Source organism: Sorghum bicolor, chromosome 4 (genome assembly GCF_000003195.3).
Source record: "Sorghum bicolor cultivar BTx623 chromosome 4, Sorghum_bicolor_NCBIv3, whole genome shotgun sequence".
Taxonomy (NCBI): Eukaryota; Viridiplantae; Streptophyta; class Magnoliopsida; order Poales; family Poaceae; genus Sorghum; species Sorghum bicolor.
Genome location: NC_012873.2, coordinates 52,685,528 through 52,700,739, shown reverse-complemented (window position 1 = coordinate 52,700,739; position 15,212 = coordinate 52,685,528). Strand labels below are relative to the sequence as shown.

General features: G+C 43.2%; 1 protein-coding gene across 2 annotated transcripts; it reads right to left on the bottom strand.

The window, feature by feature from the left end:
* LOC8064257 (zinc finger transcription factor YY1) lies at positions 623 to 3,988 on the bottom strand. Of its 2 annotated transcripts, none has more exons than XM_021460508.1 (6): positions 3,594 to 3,988; positions 3,448 to 3,506; positions 2,413 to 2,612; positions 2,215 to 2,304; positions 1,463 to 1,606; positions 623 to 1,385 (listed from the first exon to the last, which is right to left on the bottom strand). In XM_021460508.1, the coding sequence occupies exons 1-6, from the start codon at positions 3,632 to 3,634 to the stop codon at positions 888 to 890; spliced, it is 1,032 nt and encodes a 343-aa protein (XP_021316183.1). In that variant the 5' UTR covers positions 3,635 to 3,988; the 3' UTR covers positions 623 to 887. The 2 variants fall into 2 exon arrangements, with proteins under 2 accessions (XP_021316183.1, XP_002452252.1); XM_002452207.2 differs by having other exon boundaries at positions 623 to 1,400; positions 3,594 to 3,985.

The following is a 15,212-nucleotide window of genomic DNA, read 5'->3' as shown; positions in this document are numbered from 1 at the left end:
GTGTGAATTGTGATCTATGGACTATGGATATGTTCTTATGCGATGTATGGATAATAATTCATATCTGTATGAATTGTGATCTATGGACTATGAATATGTGGTATTGTATTAACGTGGTCACTGGTCACTGGCTAGTGCATATTTGATATTTGGTATTACATTTTTGTCTCTGTATTTGCGCTATCATATGCGGCTTACATGTTTCGGTTTAAATTTTCGCTTACCGCTCGTTTCCGTTTATTTTTCGATCGTATTTACCCGTTTTTGTTTTACTGTTTATTCCGCTACCGTTTTCGCTCCCGGTTGTCCGGCTTCCGCTTCCGTTTTTATCTAAAAATATGAAAATGAAAACGATAGAGCAATTTTCCGTCCGTTTTCAACGTGCCAACCATCGGTGACGCCCCGTGACTCCCACAGCCCATGCACCCAGCTCGAGGCCGCGTTCTTCTTATTGACAAGTTCAGCATCCATGCTCACTCTGAAATCCATGAACACAAACTCGCACACTTCCTTACTCTGAAACCCGTGGATACATTTTACTTTCTCAAAGAAAACATGGCATGCTCATATTACAAATGTAAGGCTGACAAGATTGATTGCCAACCACCAATCAGGGCTGCGATAACTGATAACTCATTTGTGATAACAAACCAAAAGGCTCAGACACAAACACAAGCGTACCGGAACAACGATCCATTATCTTTTCTCAATTCGTGGCATGTCTACTAAAGAAGAAGGGGCAGGCCAGCTACCTCTGTTGTCTACTATAAGCTAGCCTTATTTTAAAATTGTACATGTATGCAAAAGCTATAACCCCCCCAAAGTTTAAAAATTATGGTATATATGCACATTGCACAACTACAGTACAACGAATGCCTGCTAGCAGCTCATTCTTCGTCTTCGGTTTCCTCGTCGTCGCTGCTAACAGCCCTGTTGTAGTTCCATCTATCTTCGACATTGTTGTCCCCCTCTTCCTCGGTCTCCTCGCTGTCAACCTCGTACATCCCTTTCCTTGGCCACTGCTGCTCCTCAGGGAGGTTCACAGCTGGCAACGGTGCTACGTACCCTCCTTTGTGCTTGGGGATCTTGGCTGTTGGCATCCTTGGGGTGACGTCTGGCTTGCTCCTGTGGGAACTCTTCGAGATGTTGCGCTTTGAAGGGGCAGCGCCTCGTGGGCCACCATCCTGGTAGTGGTTGGGGTGCTCTTTTTTCAAATGGAGGTTCAGCTTGTACTCATGGATGTATGCCTTGTCGCAACCATCGTAGGGGCAGACGTAAGGGCGCTCAGCTGAGGGAGCTGGAGGTGTTGCTGAGACCTTTGCTGGCTTAGGTGGCTGATGCTGATCTCCAATTACTATGTGGTTCGTTGTCGATGCACCTGGATTCTGCAGGCCAACAGCCTATATTTTTCTAATTACAAAATTCTTTCACAAGCAGAAAAGTAACTAGCAAGAGATCTTACTTTCTCATGTTGTTGCCTGATATGAGCTCTTAATTTTGATTCTTGTGTAAATCTTCGGCCACATTCTGGATACTGGCACACATGATAGTTATCCGCAGAATGTGTTTTCATGTGTGCCTTTAAATTAAAATCCAACGAAAAAGCCTGCAATAATCAGGGCACATGATATTAATAACACATATTGCCAGATAAATACTAATAATAACAAATTCCAAAAGGTGAATTTATTTCACCAATTAGAAATATGGCATATCATATGCATCTTAGAAAGCTTCTAACGAGCCATGCAAAGATACCATACCACCAACAAAAAGTTTTTTGTTAGCATCATTCTGTTTGACATTTTTCCTTACCCCAACAACAACAGAGTATTTTCTGGGAATCTTTTAAGCATCCTAGCCTGTTTTGCACAAGGACAGCACTACGTATCTACTCCAGGGTAGTTGTAAAACATCTATTATGAGTACAATCATTGTCTAAACATTAACTTTCTCTTTAGTATGTATGTCAAAAACTTTGTGGAGTATAAATTTTTCCAGAAAATGGGACCACAATTGAATCTTAATGTAGCATATGGAACAAAATGAAAAGATTAAAACTTTAAAATAGAACATGATTACACCAGAAAAAAAAAATCAAACATCAAACTTTTCTATATCTAATACAAATTTCTACTTCATGATTAAGCAGGCCACATGATTAGAAGAAACTACAGTCAGAAAGCAAGCACAATGGAGGGACAGTGTGATTACCTTTCCACAACCTTCATGTGGACACACAAAATTCTTTTCTCCTGTATGAATAAGAAAATGCCTCTTCAACTTAGAGCTATCTAAGAATTTCTGCAAAATCAGATTCAGCAGAAAAAATATTAGTCAAGCAACTAAAATGGAACCATGCCTTTGCAGACTGAGGGAGTTTGAGGTATGAGCAGGAATGATAAACAGTACCTTGCCACAGTTCTCATAGTGACAGATATATTGCCTCTCCCCATGAACATGAGCATGCTTCCTAAGAGCCCCTGCATCAAAAAATGTCTTCCCACATCCTTCGTAGCTGCACAGGAACAGAACCTCGGAGTTCGGTTCAGGCGTTGCAGACTCTGCTCCCTGCTCCTTGTCCTTAGCCTTCAAAGCGGCCAGTCTATCCTCTGTAAATAAATTCAGAAATAATATTAACAACAAAATGAAAAGGTTAAGCTGAAGGAATAAGAAACAATTCAACTACTTCATAATTATTAACAGTAATAAAACAATCGGAATATCCAACAAAGAATTCTAAATATCCAACAAAGAATCCTACATTCTTGTGTGTACTTGTCGACAAATTGCGCAAGAACTTTATATACTTTTCATAAATACTCCATCCGTTCAAAATATAAGACGTTTTAGCTTTTCTAGGTACATAAACTTTGTTATGCATTTAGCTATACATTATGTCTAGATACATAGTAAAAGCAACGTATCTAGAAAAGCCAAAACGTTTTATAATTTGGAATGGGGAGAGTAAGTTGGGTCACAGTGTCCAAACCAGTAAGGAGTCAGCAATCCAAAATAACACATTGTATGCTGGTGGCCGCCCCCTAAATAGAATATACTAAAAGTTTTCCTCCAGTTTCAACTGAACTTACCACTCTTACCTGGAAACTAACAAGCATATATGTACTGCCTCTACCGGAATCTCAATTTTTCTGAGAGGAACTAAACAATCATCCCTTCCATGCGCTCCAGAAGTATTACAATTTAGACATATGTGATGCAATCAGTACAAGAAACATGAAAAGACTCTGCTTGATCCACCGGTCTTATACAGGACGCTCAAGGAATTGAGAATTCGCATGGATATGGATGAATCGCTGGTGAAGAAGTACCAGACAGGGCAATTCTCAGAGCAAAACATGACTACGTCATGACAGCACAGTCACAGAATAAAAGGCTGCGTTTTGACAGCAGCAGCAAGCAAAGCAATCAACGGGCGCAGCGTACCTCGCACCCACTTGTAGAGCGTGCAGGGGCCTCCGGCGACGACCAGATCTTGCGGGACCCTGACGAGACAACAGGTCAGACGGAAATCGAAGAGCGGGGCTAACGAGGGGAGGAGGGAGACTGTGACGGGCAAGCGGTCAACTCACCACTCCTTCACCCAGCGGTAACGGCGGCGTGCGACCTGCATCTCCGGGCGCGGCGAGGGCAGAGAGCCGGCGGGCGGCAGCGGAGGAGAGGGGCAGGGCTAGGGATTGGGGACCGTGGAAGGAAAGGGGAGCGTGGAGGGGTGGGTAGGAAGGGGAAGACTAGGAGGAGCACGAGGCGGAGTCCTCCTTGGTGCGATAGGATTGGGCATGGTGGTGACCGCCCCGCCCCAGGCTCCGCAAGGAGATGTATGGCTATGGATGCCATGCCCCCCCGACTCGGCAGCGCCGTCCGACTCCTAGCTCAACACGCTGGGGTGGGGCATCTGATGGCTCGAGGCACAGCGTTTCTTCTGCCTTTTTCGGGGCGTGTGCGCTGCTGCGCTTCGTCTTCCGCGGTGCGGAACAATGGGGGTTTGCAGTCAAACTACGGGAGGAGGCCGACGGGGTTAAAAAAGCAAATGAGCATATATAAATTTTAAAAAAAAAACATAAATTTTGCCAAAAAAAAATATAGGGGAGGAGCGACATTCTCATCTGCAGTTTGCAAAAGTTTATCAAATTCAACTTTTTATAAGCGTATCCATTCAATATCAGTAGCACATAAGTTTTTTTTAGTTATTGATGTTGCTCTTCTCGACCATCCTTATGGTCTTTATGAATCCTACGATTTATATATATATATATATATAGAGAGAGAGAGAGATTTTTGATCATCATGAGTAAGGAAAAGAGCATAGGAGAAGTCATAGGGGTCAAGTATGGGATTAAAGATGGGTTCAGAAAAGTTATCTAATGTGGGCATAGAAGGAGAAAATATAGGAGTGACTTCTAGACGACTACGCTCTTCTTCTATAGCATCACTTGACATACCATCATTGAGTCTTTCTAGATATCCTTGGAGATACTTTCTTAGAGATCTCTTCTTGCGAGGATTTGAAGTATATAACCTCACAGGTCTTTTATGAACCCAAAATCATCATTAGAAGGAATTTCCAAGGATAGAATTTCTTTTTCCCTTGGAGGATTTTGGAGAACATTTTGGGATTGATAGCCATGTCATGGGATTTAAATGGTCATACTATGACTATTGAAATACATCTTATTGTTTAGGAGATGATTCCTTCTCTTCCTCGAGGAGTTTACCGTAAATCTTAATGACGCAAGGAGTATGTCCATTGATCTAATCAGAGACAAACCTTGCTTCACTAACGGATAAAGAAAGAAAAGCTCCTCCAAATATATCTAGGGATTTCACAAAATTATTAGTAAGATTGAGGGCATAATACATGGATCTTAGTAAGGCTAGGTCTAGACCAAAATTTATAAGAATATTAAAAACATTCCTAGGATGTGGTCAAAGATTCATTACCTTCCTTAAAAGATATCTTGACCTATTGCAATCAACTATGGACGCAACTCATAAGTAGGGGGATAAGATTATCTTTGATGATTCTCATGGTCTATGGCCAGTCTTCGAAGGTGCAAAAAAATCAAAGATAGGGTTGGAATTTGGGTTATCCATAAGGAAGAAAAAAAGGAAAAAATAAAAAAATAAAAGTATAAAAGTATAATATATGATAAAGCTAGGCTTGAAGTTATCTCAGCAGACCGTCTTTCTCCCTAGCAACGCCACCAGAAATGCTTGTTGGTAAATTTTAACGCCACAGAAGAATCCCAAGAGAAATTATCCGCAAGCACACGGATACAGATGAGCACTTCACCCGGGAGATGTTTCCTGAGTATCGTATTTATCCACAAGGAGAAAACGTGTGAGACTAACCAATAGTCCAAGACTATACTTAACCCTAAGGAGCAATCAAGGACGGAGATGATAGGAATGTAGAGGAGGTCACTAAGGCATTGAAGTTCTAACCTTTGGCAAGCTATGTTAACACTATTCTAATCGGACGTACCTAGGAAAAGACACCAACAGAGGATGCTTCACCTACACAACCAAGTCCAACCAATCGTACAAACGGGAGGAGGATACCGAAGGATCGACGAGGCTATACGAGTCACCCTCGCGATCTACCATCTATCTAGAAAGTAGGAGGATATTTATGAGAAACTGCATCTAAGCACCATGCTTACACACAAATTACTACTTGAACCCAAGAGCTATAAGGATTAAAGCGCTGAAAGGAGTTGTAAACTGAAGAACGGTAATAACAACGTACTTGCTAGTATTAGAAGTTGAAGAACCCAAGAATCTTAGAAGCAAGCCCCGCAAAAGAGCTTGATCCTGCATGCACAAGTCAGAGAGGAATCGAACAGATAGTTGCGCAAGCTACGAACTAGATGGTGACGCAAGACACAGACAAGAAGTTTATCCAGGTTTGACCGTCGTGAGGACATAATGCCTATGTCATGCGTCTGATTGTATTGATAATAAATTGTGTTGTGTATGATCTGAGGGGACCCCTTGAAAGGTCCTAATATAGCTAGAAGGGGGTGAATCGCCTATTTAAAAATTCTACAAACTTACTAGAGCAAGAGGTTAGTAAATAACAAAGCGAAGCTTTTTGGGATGTTTGCAAGCCACCTATTCAACAATACTAGTTGATATGATCACTAGGCACACAAGAGTTATGTCACTACAAGCTACACTAGTGAACTATGCTAAACAAGGCAAAGTAAGCATTACACTACTTTGCGGTAAGTAAAGGATAGGATGAGATATTTATATCGCCGTGTAGGGGATGAATCAATCACTAATATAAACAATCAAGCACCGGGAGAATGTCAATCAAACACAATTGAGACACTGATTTTTCTCTCGAGGTTCACGTGCTTGCCGGCATGCTACGTCCCCGTTGTGTCGACCAAGACTTGATGATTCGGTGGCTAAGAGGTGTAGCACGAACCTCGTCCTCACTAGTACCGCAAGAACCTACCCACAAGTGAGGTAACTCAATGACACGAGCACTTTACTAGAGTTACCTTTTGGCTCTCCACCGAGGAAAGGTACAAAACCTCTCACAATCACAAAGAGATGGCCACGAATAATCACCAACTTATGTCAATCCTTCTCTGCTGCTCCAAGCCGTCTAGGTGGTGGCAACCACCAAGAGTAACAAGAAAACCGTAGCCAAATCAATCCCCAAGTGCCACTAGATGTAATCACTCAAGCAAATGCACTTGGAATCACTCCGATCCTAATCTCACAAAGATGGTTAATCTATGAAGAAGATGAGTGAGAGATGTTTGCTTAGGCTCACAAGGATGTCAAATATGCTAGAATGCCAAGAATGTGAGCCCCAAGCCGACCAACAACTATTTATAAGCCCCTCAAACAAATAAAGTCGTTGGCTTTTTCACTGGGCAGAAAACGCGACTACCAGACTCGCTGCAGGTGAGGCACCAGACGCTGGTGCTCCACAAACAGCCGTCCTCTACTTGAATCTCGCACGTTGATCTCTAACGGTAAAAATAGACCACCGGACGCGGTTAAGTAGATACTGGACGCGTTCGGTGCACACCAGACACATACGTAGAGAGGTCTGCAAAAACGCAGGAGCACCGGACGCGACCACCGGACGCGCCAGGTCAACACAAGACGCTTACTCAGATAATACTATAAAACCACATGGGCACTGGATGCGCGAACAGTGTCCAGCCCTGTGTGATGCTGAGCGGCCGGTGCTCAGCTTTCACCTGTGCCAGCAACCGAGAGCGCATCATACGCTCCGAGGCAGCATCCGGTGCGTGCTGGCGCACAAGAAACTTTTTACCGGCATACAAAAAACTTTTCACCGACATACAAGAAACTTTCTACTGGCACACGAGAAACTTTCCACCGACATACAAGAAACTTTCCACCGGCATACAAGAAACTTTCTACTGGCGCACAAGAAACTTTCTACCGGCACAAAAGAAACTTTCTACCGACGCAAGGGAAACTTTCCACCTCCTTCTCAAAGTGTGCTAACACCATCAAGTGTGTACCAATAAGTGCGAGTGTGTTAGCATTTTCACAATCATTTTCTTCGAAGGAGTTAAGTTAGCTCACTAGATTTTAAATGCATGCACATTAACAATGACACCTAGTGGCACTTGATAACTCCTTAGCCAAAGAATTCCTCTCTTTATAGTACGGCTATGTATCCTAAGTATGATCACACCCTCTATGGTGTCTTGATCACCAAAACTAAAATCCTAAACAATACCTTTGCCTTGATCTTCATAGGATTTTGTTTTCTTTTTCTTTTTTTCTAAGTTGAGCACTTGATCATCTTGTGGTCATCATGATTATCACCATGATCATCTCTTGCTCCATCACTTGGCATGTACCAACCTCATTAAGTCTACACACTTAGTATAGAGGTTAGTACTAGAGTTTCATCAATTATCCAAAATCAGTATTGATGTACATGATGTACAAATAAATTCTAGATAAAAATTAGTATTGACATAAGTTTTTAGATTTTTTGTTATATTAAAATTAGCACGAGTAGTCAATTTATCATAGAGTTTGCACCAACTCTGGTCTGACCAACAATCTAGAGGCACGGAGCCTAGGCACGTGTAGGATTACCAGCCTCGTTAGAAGAGTTAATGCCGACCATCCGCAACGCAGAAGGACAAATCTCGTGCACGTGTGGGGAGGAGTTAGAGACAGTGCTAACTCTAGAAAACTCATATAGGAGAAAAAAACTAGTCGGCTTACCAAAAAGTTATTTTGAAGGATAATCATATCAAGGATATTATACAAAATATTATGCCAAAATATAAATAAAATATTAGAAGTGCACTTATCTTTGTAAGGAAGTCTGTTCGGTGGTGATAAAATTGTCTGGCCCTCTAGTTTTTCAACGTGTTGTCATGACGATGGTCGCGATTATTGTAGCGCTGTTCTTCGCGGCGATCATTATTGCGACATGACAAGTGGTTAGTGCAAGTAGGCCAAGCAACTTAGTCGATAGCCCTGAGTAGGTCGGCGTTGTCGATCTACCTCCCTTTGTAGCAGGGACACGGACAACGCGTTGTCGGCGTGGTAGGAGATGTTGCTGGAGTAGTTGGAGCTATAGCCGATGCCGGTGAAGAAGTGATCAATGTAGATCGGATCTGTGCCTCCTCCGTGGTCATATGGCTAAGCTGTTGAAGTTGGTGGTTCAGGTGATTTGGTCGACGGTGAATGTAAGACCGTCTGCCACGACCATGAAGTCAGGGATGATGACCATCTGGTTCGTCTGAGAAGCTGTACGCACATCCTCTATCTAGCATGCCACTGTCGACGAAATACGATCGATAATCTACCTAGAGGTATACCCAAGGTAGTAGATTATCGGTAGACAGGTGCGCAAGCTACGAACTAGATGGTGATGCAAGAAAAATGATTTTATCTAGGTTCGTCCACCATAAAGGCGTAATACCTACGTCTTGCATCTGATTATATTGATAAGGAATTGTGTTGTGTGTGATATGAGGAGACCCTTGCCCCTCCTTATATACTATGAAGGGATAGAGTCACAAGTAAAGTATTCTATTTGGTATAATACCTTCTTATAGCCTTGCGGTGTACGTCGACCAACATCGTGCACCGCATGTCTTCATCTTGTTGGCCAGACCACCTTCAATAATAGTGTCCATGTCAAATCATGAGGATATAAGGGTTTATACCCCCACAATCAACGATTGATATTGGATCTTAATGGCAATGGGAGCACGATCTGTGAGAGTGGCCTTGATTGGCTATAGGGCCAGGGCGCGGCCACCCTACCTCTATGGTGGCTCGGCCTCTCCTTTGGTCCAGAGCCCTATCAAGTCTTCTAGAACCTAATTTTTCGATAAGACCTTTTTATCTTTACTAGTATAATACTCGTGCTAACGCCACAGTTTTTTTAATGGAACATGAAAATAACCAATCAGTGTTTTTTGTGTAGTTTATTTTTACGCAATTGTATTTAAGCATGTATATAATCCGGAAAACACTTTTGCATAAGAAGGCACAATAAAGCTATTTCTGACATTAATCATCTAAGTTACATTCTATCTAAGTCCTTAAACATGTCTCCTAGAGATCTTCATAGAAGTTGTTAAAACATTTGTTTGCACGGCTCTTCAAAATGTCCGCCAACTACATATAAAATTGGAAATATATATACTATCCTCTAAATTTATTTTGACTAAATTGATCTATAGTTTCTTGAAAGACTAAAACAATGGCAACCTCCATATACCCCCTCAATGCTCATTTGAAACAAAGGACTAATCCAGTTGGGGGCATGCGACATAACCAAATGTTGGATCAAGAATGATCAGATTGTTTGCAACCAGTTACAGATCGTCAAATTGCTGCAAACTGCACAAGAATGGTGATATGAGAGTGGAATAAATTGAGATAAAGCATCATACTACGACACGTGAACTATTATGAAGTAGCAACAAGTATCTGTAAACATTCTTATACAGAAAAAGGACCGGTGGCTCTTAACATCGTTGAGATATTTGTTATCTCAAAATAAATAACGTCATAGTGTAGCATGGATTGCTTTTTATATAGAGAATCTGATAGTGTGTGTCAGGCATACATGTGCACACCCTTGTTCTCCTCATTCAATCCCCTCCTGAAGCCTATTTAATCACTCCTTTTTGTTTGTGGTTCAACCTAGGAAAGTCATTAGGATAAGTGATAACCACCACAGTTCTACATGCATTAGGATGAGAAAACTGTGCAGCAAGAAAAGGGAGGACTTGGTCTCTATGATTTAGCAAAGCTAGTAGAGAACAGGCAAAGTACAACACTCAAGTTTCAATAGCTCTGCAAGTGCCTCTCAAGTTTCAACAGCACTACATCAAGTTGATCTGCAAGAGCTTAAACAACATATCTGCATTTTCTTTCATTTTAATGGCAATAGCACAAGATTGATTACTCATGAAGAAAAAGTTGAGAGCATATAGCTGTCACTCCAATTCAAACCTAAATGAAAGAAAACAACGGAATCAACTTAAAATTCAATCATCGAGTAATCAAAATTTATTACCTTGAGACGTACACCACCTCTTCTGTATGGATATAGGGTCTCCTTGATTAGCCTCTCACACTGTTGAGACGTATAGAAACATGATTATCTCTCACATTTATAATTTTTTTTCATAGTTCATTAAATTTACCATACACCAAATGATTTGAACAGAAAAATATAAACAACCTACAATTAAAACAAATTTAGTATAAATAATAAAAAGAGTTAATATGTAAGAAAAAATACCAATCCTAAACACTAAGAACATCGGCAGCTCTAGTTTCATCTTCATTCCCCACGGCTTCACCTCCTGCCCCATCCATCACAAGGCACCACTGAGTTCGGTTCACGATTCAAATTCATTGGATTCATGGAAATAACCAAAATCCCCACAACAGGAGTAGACCAACAGCAGACTGCATGCAAAAAGCGATGCCTTGTGCTGCCCACGCCTCTTGCCTGCTGCTGCCGTCCGGCGTCCGCCTCCGCTCTGACACAGCAGCGCAGGCACCCATCGCGTTGCAGCCGCCCACCAAATTTGGGAGGAGAGCCGCCAACCACCACAGCTCGCACGCTGGCCACTGGGCCTGAGTCCCGAGCGGGCGAGTGACAGAACAAAGTGCACACACCTTATCTCCACGGCCACACGGCAAGTGACAGGAACGGCGGACGGCGTCGTGATCTCCAAATGAACTCCCGCAGTCAGACCAGAGGACATCAGACATCTTGATCCACCCGATGAACTCCCAAGGCTAGTCTAGAAGATGGCGGATGCGAGGGCATTGTGCGGCGACAGGCAGCATAGCAACAACGATGCCCTTTGACGAATCTTCCCGAGTCCAGTTTAGAAGACTGCAGATGCAAGGGCACTGTGCGACGATTGGCGTAGCAACAATGATGCACGTACGGGGCAATGATCGATGCTCAGCTGACCTCACGATCGGGGGCTCCGCGGCGTCGTAGTAGCCGTCGGCTAGGTCCTCGAGAGTTTACAGTCGTTGAATTTGGTCGTGGTTAGTTCTGACACGTTGATTTTGGTGAAGATAAAATCTTATGTGCATTTTATTGGGTACACAATGGTTGAGGCACTCAGTGGAGGTGTTTTTTTGGTAGACCAAGTATAATTTTTTTAGGTGAACTATAATAGAGATGTAATCCTAACATGTGGGTCTTCCTTAATTCTTTTAAGCTGACATCGTGTAGAAACAAATATTCACAAAAATTTAGGCCTAGTTCCCACAAAAAACCAAAAAGTTTTTAAGATTCCCTGTCACATCGAATCTTGCGGCGCATGTATGAATTATTAAATATAGACGAAAACAAAAACTAATTACACAATTAGTCTGTAAATCACGAGACGAATCTTTTGATACTAGTTAGTCCATGATTGAACAATATTTACCACAAACAAATGAAAGTGCTACAGTAGCGAAATCCAAAAACATTTCACATCTAAACAAGGCCATAGAATTGTGTCAGTATACCTCATATTTCTACGTGATGTGTTAGTTAAGGCCTTGTTTAGTTCTCAAAAAAATTTGCAAAAAATTTCAGATTCCTCATCACATCGAATCTTCAAACGTATGCATGAGTATTAAATATAAACGAAAAGAAAAACTAACTACACAGTTTGGTCGGAATTGACAAGACGAATCTTTTGAGCCTAGTTAGTCTATGATTGGACAATATTTATCAAACACAAACGAAAGTGCTACAATACCCATTTTGCCAAAAATTTTGGAACTAAACCAGGCCTAAAAACGGTTTCTAAATAAAAATGTTCAGCATAGGAGCAAGAGCCGGAGTTGAGTGGAGACTTGCCAAACACACCATTAGGGCACTCACAATATAAGACTCTATCGCAGAGTCCAAGACACTTAATTACATATTATTTATGGTATTTTGCTGATGTGGCGGCATATTTATTGAAGAAATATGAAGAAAAATAAGACTTCAAGTCTTATTTAGACTCTAAGTCCACATTGTTCGAGAAAGGGCAATCCCAATGGTATATTAATGGTAGTTTCTATCCCTATTTATTATCTTTCCAACTCAGCAAAAATCTGATGTGGCAATCTAATTAATGAAGAAAGAGAGAGAAATATGAAGAAATCGTTTCTCAGATGAGAAACCACGTCTACTCGTCATCCAATGCATGAAGAAACCGCTAGTTTGCCGTTGGGAGGAAACGAGTGATTTCTATCGATGGGTGAAAGGATCTAATTGGCCTAGAGGGGGGTGAATAGGCGTATCTTAAAAACCTGAAACTCAAAAACTCAAGTTGCGGAAGTCAAATGCCTGTCGGTACCACCGACAGTTTGAGCCGGTACTACTGGTGTCACACAGCCAGTAGTACCGACGCAAACTGCTGGTACTACCGACTCCCTAAGACAGCTACGAAATCAGAGTGCAAAGTGCTTAGATTTCAGATCTGAGTTTTACCCCACTTTCCTAAGCATAGAGGAGTGTGTTGTTGGAGTTCCCTTAGCTCAATCCTTCTCCAAAACGTAGATCGACCTTTGTTTACCTGTTGAAAGAAAGAAAAGAGAGAGGAACACAAAGAACACAAGCAAGGGTAGTCGAAGCTACCTCCCCAGCAAGACAAGGTATTTTTCCCGAGGTTCGGCAATCTCCACTAAGGAGTACCTATGTCCCCGTTGTTGAGGTGACCACGAAGGTCTGACCACTTAGGTCTTCTCCTCAAGCAACCACAAAGGTTGGCTTGATGTTTCCACTAAGAATCAAGGGGTAATACAAACACTTCGGGGTGCCCTCACAAATGAATCAACACGGGCAACCACGAAGAACGCCTAGCCGGCTAGGGTTCCAAGAACCCAAGAGTAACAAACACAAACCAAACCGGCAAGACGAGGAACGGAGTGCTCAAGTCGCAGATCGATGCTCCCAACTCTCTAATCTCACTTCTCTAGCTCGAATCTCTCAAGAAATGAAGTCTAGGAGCAAGAGGGAGAGAGAGTGGGTGAGACAAAGCTTGGAGACTGTTTTCTCAGAGTTGGAGTAGCTAGAATGAGCAAGCCAATGGTTAGAAAAGAGGGAAGAGCTATTTATACTAGAGTACAGAACACTGGCCGGTACTACCGGTGCAAACACCGGTACCACCGGCGCCCCCAGATCTAAACGTGAGAAAGCTGAGAAAGATGCGAGAAAAAGGCCTACCGGTACTACCGGTGGAAGGCCGGTACCACCGGCAGTTCAAAATCTCGTAAAACCGCAGTTCTGCGAGAATTTGGCCTACCGGTACTACCAGCGTTTCACCGGTACTACCGGCGGTTCAATTTCTCGCAAAACTCAGGAGTAGAGCTGGCACTGCCGGTACCACCGGCCCTGAGGGCCGGTACTACCGGCTCACCCTGGCAGAGAAGAAACTTTCTAGAAGTTCGTGTGTGCAAGTGTGTCTCTCAAGCGCAATACCTAAGATGACCTGAGCACCTTTATCCTCATCTTACCGACTCAATTTGCATCCCTCTTGATAGTGCGGCGTTTCCTATAACTCAACCAAGAAATAAAACTAGGTAGCTCCTTGAGTTGAAACGTCGCTTATATGAAGAAATTTTGGGGGGTGCTGTGATTCACCAAATGTGTTTGTTTGATTCCATCAATGAACTAACACCTGTAGATTACACTTGATAGACATGTTAGTTCCTAATTCGATTGTCATTAATTATCAAAACCCACACCGGGGACGAATGCACTTACAGTGGGCCTGCGACGAGACTTCCTCCTCTGCACTCGCTGTTGCGCCGCCGTTGCTCAAGCCACGCCACCGTCTACAGGTCGCTCGCGTCATCCGCAGGCCGCATCGCTATCACCGACGCCACTCACGTTCGCATACGCCGTGCTGGCCGCGCTGCTGGTGGCCTGGCCTCTGCCTTGACGGCGCTCTCCATGGCGAGGTGGACGCTGGCCATAGCACACGCAGCCATCCATGGCGAGGTGCAGGTCACGACGGCGCTCTGCGTGATGAGGTCGTGGTCGCCTGGCCCGTTGCCTCGACGCTCGATGGCGCTGTCCGTGGACGCGGCCATCCATGGCGAGGTGCAGGTCGCGATGGTGCTCTCTGTGGCGAGGTCACGGTCCCCTAGTCCCTTGCCTCGACGGCGCGCTCCATGGCGAGGTCGCCGCCGCCCAGGCCACTTGCCGTTCGTTTTTGCTGCGGCCTCCCATGGCAAGGTGGAGGCCAACCGAGGAGGAAGACGATACTCTTTGATCGTCCGTGCAGACTCGCTTGGCTCCTAGCGAGCAAATGCGCTGCGGCTCAGGAGCATGGCGATGGACTTTAGGAGAGAGAGTCAGAAACATTTATTAGGGATAGAAACTTGCATTGTGTGATATGATTTCTATAGCTGGTTTCTTGCTGATGTGGCTGTTATGGAAATCGTGACTAGTTTCTTCCATTGGGACTGCCCTTAGACTCCAAGTCCACATTGTTCGAGGTAATAAATAACTTTAGACTCTATGATAGAGTCTGCATTGTGAGTGCCCTTAGGCGGTTTCATCTCCCAGTTTCCAAGACGTGGCACCAAAGAATGAAACTAAATGAAATAGAGTGTCTCAATGTACAGTTTCATCTCACGGTTTCATAGGCTATCTTTAGCATTTAATTCGTATACTGTATTGTGATCCGTTGTGGTTT